At 27.6% G+C, this 10,347-nt stretch overlaps 1 protein-coding gene across 1 annotated transcript; it reads left to right on the top strand.

The window, feature by feature from the left end:
• Positions 1–835: 835 nt before the first annotated feature.
• On the top strand, positions 836–10,213 carry LOC126907541 (uncharacterized). Its single transcript, XM_050688907.1, has 3 exons — positions 836–1,192; positions 1,253–1,890; positions 9,607–10,213. Exons 2-3 carry the CDS (start codon positions 1,480–1,482, stop codon positions 10,090–10,092), a joined length of 897 nt encoding a protein of 298 aa, XP_050544864.1. The 5' UTR covers positions 836–1,192; positions 1,253–1,479; the 3' UTR covers positions 10,093–10,213.
• Positions 10,214–10,347: the final 134 nt, after the last annotated feature.

The following is a 10,347-nucleotide window of genomic DNA, read 5'->3' as shown; positions in this document are numbered from 1 at the left end:
TTTTTAGTTCGATGTGCTTTAAAAGCGTGTTTTTTTAGTTTTTTAAACTATATTTATTTTTTACTTTTTAGTTTCATGTTATGATAGTAGTTACTATCAATATCATGGTTGTTACGGGTAACGGGAAATCAGGGTTCGATTCCGGGAAGGGAGTCTGAGAAACGGCTACCACATCCAAGGAAAGCAGCAGGCCCGCAAATTACTCACTCCCGGAACGTGGAGGTAGTGACGAAAAATGACGATACGGAAATCATCCCTCGTAATCGGAATGAATACTTTATATCTCTTAATTAGAATAAATCGTGTTAATATATAAATTTTAATAGTAATTAGAATATATATATATACAAATAATGCGACTTAACTACGTAAAAGTATCATGCACTATGTATAGCTGTGTTTTGTGGGGGGGTGGGTCGGACTAACATTATACCTGAGGTATTAACGGCGGTACGAATATATACGTAAGGCGCATTAGACGCGGGCGTTATTGGTCAGTCAAAATAAAAATTTGTTTATATATATATGTATAATATTGATGACAAGCACGCGTGTACGGGTACGATAACTAAAAATAAATTTTTATAGGAATAGTGTGCCGTCGTATGATGAGCGTGGCGTGGGGAGAGGTGAATGCGTTACGACAGTCTAGTCTCAAGGCCATAGACGACGGGATAGGCGATAACGCGTGGCGTTTGAAGAGTTACATACATTATACATACAAACATACATACAGGTGAAACTAATATAAGTGTGTTAAAAATAAAACAAACCGAAAAGATAAACACAGTAACAATAATCTTCGCATAATATAGCGGCACTTTCGCTGGCGTCGACGACGCCATGTCCGGCGCAATCCTTGGACGGCAAATGGTTAGCAGCGTTGTAGGCGACGATGCGCGGGTGCGGTTCGGTTGGTCGACGTTGTCGCTTCACAACGGGAGGAAGACTCTGGCACCATTTGCGGCGGGTCGTCTTCGGCCGTGCGGCATTTGCTGGACTTTGCACCGTGACGTATGGCACGCGATGTTGGTCTGTCAAATACTCGTAGTAGGGCGACGGCTGATAAAGGTGGCACGAGTCGCGGGACATCGTGTTTAACGAAGCGACGCGGGCCGTGTCAAATATATTTGAATAAATTATTTATAGATCAAAAATATAAAATGCTAAAAGGTGAAAATTCATATCATAAGTAAGTATAATTATATTATTCAAATGTAGTAAATGACATTGAAATTAATTTTTTTTTTAGGTTGATAAAAAAATACTCAGTGTTAAAATGTTCATAAGCAAAAAAATAAATCATATAAATTTATTAACTATAGCAAATACATTAAAGTGACGTGAAACGATATATGATTAAAGATTTTAAAATTCTTATTTACAGTTCAAAATAGTTAAATAGTATCATTTTTGATAGTTCCCTAAGAAAAATAAAAATTTTACTATTGAACTTTGTTAATTGTTTTTACAAATAATATGAAATCGTTCACTATTGTAGCATTATCGTTCATCTTGTTCAATGTGTTTTTATTGACATCGTGTTATGAGGAGATAGTTATTAATATATTGAATTCAGTTCTTATGTCTGAAAGATGGACATTCAATCATGCATACAAGTGGTATGATGCCGAAATTGATACGTCCTTTGAAACAGAAGATTTACTCATAACTGATTCCAACAGTGAGAATATTGTTACCGAAGAAAATGTATTTAATAAATTAAAAATGGGTTTGCAATTGTTAACTTTTGAGTACGCAAAAATTGTACACTGGATTAGTAGCACGTTATCTTTTATGAACAAAAAATTGTATGGCGATGGTGAGATTTATAGCGAGACTAAAGAACGTTTGAAAACATTCAAATTAACTTACAAAGAAGTAAATAGGGTATTAACACGCTTTTGTAGCGCATTAAAATTTATGAAGAAAATAGAACCAAGTCCATTTGTAGTACAAACGAAGGAGCTTATTAATATATTGTCTAGGTTAAATCATAAAAATATTAAACGAAAAGTCGCAAGAGCGTTAAAAGTTGTTGATTTGGATTTTACATTCAACACACTTGAAGAATTGATAAAAGAATTAGTTTCTTCAGAACATATTTTATTGTCCTGTTGTGAAATTAAAAATATTTTTGTAGGTGTAGATACTCATGATTTAGTAAATGATAAATTAGATGAACAGTATCATAAAAAATTAATGGAAAAGCCAGATGAAAAATCCAAAGATGAATTCACATATTTTGTTTTTTTACATGAAACTATTCTGAATAGTGTCGATGAAATTATTACAATCTATTATACTAATCTTGGATTCAATTATGACGAGAAAAAAAATAAAAGTAATTATATATTGCCATAAAAATATTAATAAATAACAATTTATGTTTTAAGTGACATTCTGACTGTATCAGTTTCAAATTTAAATAAAACACTACATTTTAATTGTATATTTTATGCAATCAAAAAAATATATTCATTTATTTTGCGTTCGAATTATTTATTTCTCAATTAATGTACTCCACCTATAAATAAATGCTGTGTTGAATTCAGAATCATTCTCTAGGGGGTAGTCTAAGCATTTGTGTAAGAAGAAATTGAGGAGCAAAAATAAAAACTCTATATTAAACAAAATATTGCCTCAATTTTTGAAAAGAGCTATGTTCTCGTTGTCACTCTGTGAATTATAAGAGGAAAGAGGCAAAAAAGTTAAGCGGGGCTCTAACCTCCTCTGAAGTATATCTGGATTTAACATTTAATGTATAATTGGGTATATAAACTTATATTAACTTAAGTTTTCATTGCATGAGCAGAAAAAGCTGTTACACAGAATGTTTAATAAATTATAAAACTCCTATTTTTTTGAGCCGCTTTTTTTTATATATGTATTTTTAAGATAATTGAGTAATTAAATGTATCTTTTACGTTTAAAATTACAGATAGACTATGCTCAATGTAGTAATAAACAAAAATAATACAGAGTTTCTTTAAAAATAATAATATTTTATCCAATTAAAATTTAAATTAAAAAGCCACAAAAATACTAAAAAATCTGATAAATGTGTTTTGGGAACAATTTTATCATTATCAGCGCTAAACCATACTATAATATTTATTTTTAGTTTTAAATTAATATTAAAAATATATTTTTAATTAAAAATTTTTTTTTACCCAAGAGATCAATTCTTATTATTAACATAATTATTAAATGATGATGATTTCTAGGAAATTTTAGTATTGTGAAATAGTTAAATATTAATGTTAATTAATAACAAGTAACAAAATACGTGAATAACTACAGTATAATACTGTGTAATACTGTGTAATAACATAAATAAAATAATATATTAATTAATAATTATTATAATTTATAATCAATTATTATTTATTTAAAATAATGGAAAAGTTTATTTTACTTTTGATATATAACTCTGATTTGTATAATTTTCATTGCAAATGTTTTTTGCTGAAAAGGCATTAATTTTATTATGATGTTTTTTTTTTTGTGTCTATTACTACTTATTCTCAGCTTTCACTAGACGAATTTTATGAATATGTTAAAATGTCACATATCGTATCTTACAGTTATAATTGCGATAATAATCGTATCTGTTGACCTTACACTAAATAATTGAAAAATTTTCCCACGTTATCCATAAATGTTAATCGACATTTATTACTTATAACTGACATAACTTTTTTAAAAATTAATGTATTAATGACTTTTATGATACAATAGGTATTTACCAACCTACCATTTGGTATAGTTTGAAAATCTGACTCTTTACCTAAGCACAGGGGTTTATTATTCAAAATGGCAACTTTTGGAGAAAAATTTAACTGAACTTTTTAAATTGATGCGGAAATTCCAACACGTTTATATATATATATCTTAAATTAAAGCTTCGCAAACGTTTATTTTGACTATAAAATTGTACAACTTTAAAAAATATTTCTATAAAGAAATTTTTTTCAATTTTGTATGTTTTCCAATGTCATAAAAAACGTTGGGTTGTAATTTATTTGGAATAGGGTTCTCTTCCAAAAATATTTAATATAGAATTTTCTTTGTGCACATTGTTTTTTTCAATTTTACTCCGTTACTTATTAAAAAATATACAACTAAAAATTATTTTATTTTCGAATAATAATAATGAGGAGTTGCTATAATACTTTAGTCACAATCTTAAAAGAGGTAACTATAGTATTGAGGGGTCCGATTTTTATAAGATCTATATTATATAAGATATAAATCTATATGAATCATTGAACATACACTTAAACATATTTTAAATTTTTTGCTTCTTTATAGTCGAGAAAAAAGACTCAAATTTAAATTATATTAAATTATCTTTTCTGTCCACCAATAAGTGCGTTGTACGATTGCCCAGTCAGTAAGGCTAATGTATTTTGTTTAACGATACAAGATTCGAAATCTGCTCGTCACAATGACATTTTTTGTACTTTTATCCTAATTCTTTTGAGCATAGAAAAAATTTCAAAATTCATTTGATATTTATCTTATTTAGATTGAATAACTTCAAAAAATATCAAGGACCACCCTATCACTGTAGTCTCTTCCTATGAGAATGAATTTCTTAATCATATTAAAAATATTTTATTATGTGTTTTTTTTTTGTATCCATCATACTTTTTTCTCAGCAACATGTATTAAGATTCAATTACAAAGTTAAATAATTTACTTTGTTTTAAATAAATTTCATCGACTCTATTTGTGTTGTCTCCTACCAATTTATAGTGTTATAATTTTTTTGATAACACGTTATTGTATAAATCATTTCTAAGAAAAAAAAAAGATTTTGGTTATCAACTGAAATTACTATGAATTTTACAATTATAATCAATTTTTATAATACGTTCAATATATTAGATTTTTTAAACATCCTTATGATAGGTTTATTTAGTTTCAATGCGTAGCTATGAATATATTGGTATTGTAATGAATTTTGTTTTTTTATGTCTGTTTAGAAAGTCCCATAAAATAGTTTTTGCTAGCTAGTGGGTATAGTATAGCGGATACTAGGACAAGAACAAGGTCGTTGATGTCACAAGGTGATGACGTCCTCGTGTCCTAAGATTTCTATGACGTCAAACGGGCGATGACGAATTTTGTCCTGAGATGAAGTCACCAATTGCGGCCTAACATTGTGCTACGCACACGATGGCCCTTGTGCGACGGTAAAATCCGTGCGATGGCTGCGTGGCGTCATCGTGTGGCCCTTACTACTGTTCACCCTACTAGTCTTAGGCTGTACTTGTTGACGTTAGTCCTATTACGTGTGTCGTTGTATTACTACTTAAAAAAGAAAAATCATTTCCCAGACAGAGTTCGTGCTAATCCTTGTACGTGGAAAAGTACACGTCGCGTCCGCGGGTATTGTGTGCGCCACACCTCTATACGCAAATGCCCCGACGTCCATTTCTTACCTGCCCGACCGTTTAAGTTCCGCCAGAAAGTTGACGCGATCCGGTAATGTATTTGTTGTTGACGACTACTCCCCGCAGTCACATTATATTGTTTATCTTGTCTCGGGCCACGACCACGTTATGAATGTATAATATTCAACCAATGGAAATTTCTATGTACACTATGTATAAATGTAATCTTTGTTATAAATACACACTTATCACTTGTGTGTGTGTGTGTACTAATGATTATTAAGATCTAACGATTTTCTGCTGCTAAATGTTTAATGAGTAAACCCTACTCTGACCACGGCCGCAGACGTTATTTATATAAAAAAAATTGGGTATTGTTAGGAAAGCGGTGTAGACCTGTGGACATTACAAACGCTAAAATTCGTTGACGTTAACCAACGACAATTGTATCACGTGATGGGATGGAAGACCCACCGCGACTGTGTTTAAAAAAAAAAACTGACTAATGATACTTTTATTATATGGTAGATACTTTAGGAACACATTCAGTTGGAGCAGAACTTGGTCAACTGATGTTGCCAAACATATAGAATGCTACAAAGCCTATTGAGCTATTTTTTCATAGAGGGAGGCGAGTATCTAACCTATGTGGTGTTGGTGCAATCGTCGCACTATCCATTCCATCACTCTATCCCTTTATAAACAGCTACATGAAAAAATATATACACTTATAAACATAAATTATGCTATATTAACGATAACATTAATACAATGATATTGTTGACATAAATAAAATTAAACATATGTGTATAAAATATAAATATAAATTGAATGCTATTAGTATTTAAAATTATTTTACTTTTATTATAAAAAAACAGACCCAAAGTAGACTGCATCAAGAACAATCAAATCTCGATGAAGGTCTTGAAACCTAACTAACCCAGCCCGTAGTTATCTTATGTTGATATTTTTTAAATAGAAAACCAGTATACATTTCGTAATATAATACACCTTTATGACTTGTGTGTACTAATGATTATTAAGATCTAATAGGATATTGGCAAATGTAGATGTTTTCCATTTTGTTTATGGTATTCAATTAAAATAAATCAAAAAGTTTTAACCTAATATAATGTGGTGAAATTCGAAAAAATATTATTACATAATATATATTATATAAATTGTTTAATTTTTTATGATTATAGTATATGAAGTTGCCAAACATATACAATGCTACAAAGCCTATTGAGCTATTTTTTCATAAAGGGAGGCGAGTATCGAACCTATGTATAAAATATAAATATAAATTGAATGTTATTAGTATTTAAAATTATTTTACTTTTATTATAAAAAAACAGATCCAAAGTAGACTGCAACAAGAACAATCAAATCTCGATGAAGTTTTTGAAACCTAACCAATTAACCCTACTAATTAGGATATAATCAAAGAAATAAGAGTTGATGTTTCTTTTGGAATAATCCACCAATTTCTCTAAAGAAACACTATCTACAGATTTGCATCGAAGCGTTTCTTATGATAGTGATTTTAATCACTGTCAGATATCATCTATACTTGTCCCATCTATGCCTCGTCCACACTGTGCCTCGACCCCACTGTACTACCGTTTTTTTACTTATTATTGTTAAAATTATTTTAAAAAACATTATGTTTATCAATTTTCATATAAAATTTAATAAGTATGAGTTTTTAGGGAATAAACTATGAATGAAATAGCGGCTTCGTGAAATAATGGGCTGTTAAAAAATTTGCCCCAACCTAGTAAAATCTGAAATTACTCATCTGGTAATAGGTACATACACTATAATTTTTTTAACATTTCATGACAGGCGAGTGCTCTTTCACGGGTATAAGGGTAAATTAACTTTTCTGAAAAATTTAAAATAATTAAAAAAATATATGAATTATAATCGTCTGTAGTTATTGAATTGTCTACGTCTTGAACACCAAAGACAGAATTTTGTGGTATTTATGTGTTATAGATTTCCTTATTGTAGTTTTTATAGTAGATATTTAGAATTTTTTCTTTCTTTCGAATTAAAAAGAAAATTATTTATTATACGGAAAGAAAAATATTTCTATTAGCTATCCTATCTTAGATTAAAAAGTTATTATTACAATTTGAAGTATCTAGTAACTTAACTAAATTTACTATTAAAACTTAGTAAATTATAAATTATAATTTAACTTTATTTATTTAAATCCAATTTAACATCACAATTAGAAAAAATAAATAGCTTCTCCAGTCTAAATTTAAATAAAAGAAGATTGATTTGGTTAATTGTATTTTAACAGACATAGACAAAACTAGTAATCAATTTAAAATAAGCCCATGTGACCAATACAAATGTTGAAATTTTTGGTGTTTAAACATAACCCTTTTCAAAAAAGCTATAAATCTCATTTTTTTAGGTCTAATAAAAGTTCAAATTGTTATTGTGATTTTTTATTTTTTATCATTTGTCTTGATAATAAGATGATATTAATAATAATGTTATTTATACTTATTATTATTTTCTTATAAATTTATACTTTGAAATTATTTATGTAGCTACACCATATTATGATTTCTTTTTAAAAATAATTTTTTCTTACTATACATTTAAATAATTGAAAAATACATTTTTGCGAAACAATCAGAGTGTTTATTGAGTTTTAGCTTATTTATTCTTACTAATCTAATATTTTTAAACACTAATATTTACTAATTTATACCTTCAATTATAAAAGTACATTTAATTTATTATTCCTAATAATTGTTAAATAATTTTCTGAAATTTGTTCAAACATTAGTTTTTTGAATTTTTTTTGGAGAGTTCTACGCAAGAAAATTTTTTATTCCTCTTTTTAAATTGTGTCTCATAAACATAATTTTTTTTTTTTGTTGTTGTGGACAAAGGCGCAATTTAAACAATGTGTAGGATTTAATTTAATTTTTCCGTTCCTTAAAAATATTTCTATATAAATTTACATTTAATTTTTATTAATTTTTAAGGGATACAACTAGTCAATAACTAATTTTAAAGTAATTATTTAGTTACTTGTATTTAACAATTTAGACTAGATGAATGCGGTAGCCTTTAGGGTTTCTCTATTTTTACCAAATATTAAAATAAATTTTGTTAAAAACGTATATTAACTAATTCTTGTATATCGTTGGTGCTTCAAACTAAAACTATTTTAAGTGAATACCAATAATACTATATTATTTTTATAATAGAGTAAAAATATGAATTATAGTACATTTCGAAATAAAATATATAGCAATATAGTTAAAAATATACTGAAATACTGCAGAAAATGTTTAATTCAAATAATTATTTATAGTACTTATAATGTCAGTTAACATGAAATGTACATTTGAAATATATCCTTAATATTTATCTACAGCTATTTTTTTATCCAAATAATACATTTGAATACTTATAAATGATTTATAGATCAAAAATATAAAATGCTAATAGGTGAAAAATCATATCATAAGTAAATATCATTATATTATTCAAATGTAGTAAATAAGCAATGCAATGAATTTTTTTATTTAGTTTGATAAAAAAATACTCAGCGTTAAATGTTCATAAACAAAAAAATAAATCATATAAATTTATTAACTATAGCAAATACATTAAAGTGACGTGAAACGATATATGTTTAAAGATTTTAAAATTCTTATTTACAGTTCAAAATAGTTAAATAGTATCATTTTTGATAGTTCCTTAAGAAAAATAAAAATTTTACTATTGAACTTTGTTAATTGTTTTTACTAATAATATGAAATCGTTCACTATTGCAGCATTATCGTTCATCTTGTTCGACGTATTTTTACTGACATCGTGTAAATATGAGAGGGCTATTAACATATTTAATTCACTTCTTAAGTCTGAAAAATGGACATTCAATCATCCATACAAGTGGTATGATGACGAAATTGATACATCCTTTGAAACAAAAGATTTACTCATAACTGATTCCAACAGTGAGAATATTGTTACCGAATATAATTTGTTTGATAAATTTAAAATGGGTTTGCAATTGTTAACTTTTGAGTACGCAAAAATTGTACACTGGATTGGTTACATGTTATTTTTTATGAACAAAGAATGGTATGGCGATGGTGAGGATTCTAGCGAGACTCAAAAAGATCGTTTGGAAGTATTCATATTAACTTTCGAAGAAGTAAAGAAGGTATTAATACTCTTTCATAGCGCATTAGTATTTATGAAGTCAATAAGACCAAGACAATTTATAGCAGAAACGTGTGGTCTTATTGATTCATTGTCTGAGTTTAACTTAAATTCTAATAAATCAAAAGTCGCAAGAGCGTTAGAAGGTGTTGATTTGGATTTTACATTCAACACATTTAAAGAATTGATAAAAGAATTAGTTTCTTCAGAATATATTTTATTGTCCTGTTGTGAAATTAAAAATATTTTTGAAGGTGCTTTTGATGAGAAAGAGACTTTTGAGTTAATAAATTATAAATTAAATAAACAGCATCATGAAAAATTAATGGAAAAGCCAGATGAAAAATCCAAAGATGAATTCACATATTTTGTTTTTCTACATGAAACTATTCTGAATAGTGTCGATGAAATTATTAAAATCTATTATACTAATCTTGGATTCAATTATGACGAGAAAAAAAATAAAAGTAATTATATATTGCCATAAAAATATTAATAAATAACAATTTATGTTTTAAGTGACATTCTGACTGTATCAGTTTTAAATTTAAATAAAACACTACATTTTAATTGTATATTTTATGCAATCAAAAAAATATATTCATTTATTTTGCGTTCGAATTATTTATTTCTCAATTAATGTACTCCACCTATAAATAAATGCTGTGTTGAATTCAGAATCATTCTCTAGGGGGTAGTCTAAGCATTGGTGCAAGAAGAAATTGAGGAGCAAAAATAAAAA

This window comes from Daktulosphaira vitifoliae, unplaced genomic scaffold (assembly GCF_025091365.1).
Source record: "Daktulosphaira vitifoliae isolate Bord-2020 unplaced genomic scaffold, ASM2509136v1 Scaffold_5, whole genome shotgun sequence".
Classification (NCBI taxonomy): Eukaryota; Metazoa; Arthropoda; class Insecta; order Hemiptera; family Phylloxeridae; genus Daktulosphaira; species Daktulosphaira vitifoliae.
This window is presented reverse-complemented; position numbering and strand designations above follow the sequence as displayed.

Bases quoted from the DNA above. Each gene is read 5' to 3' on its own strand.
- LOC126907541 (XM_050688907.1), top strand. From the start codon at position 1,480: ATGAAATCGTTCACTATTGTAGCATTATCGTTCATCTTGTTCAATGTG. The intron at 1,891-9,606 runs GTATTAACACGC...GAAGTAAAGAAG, and splicing joins CTTACAAAGAAGTAAATAGG to GTATTAATACTCTTTCATAG.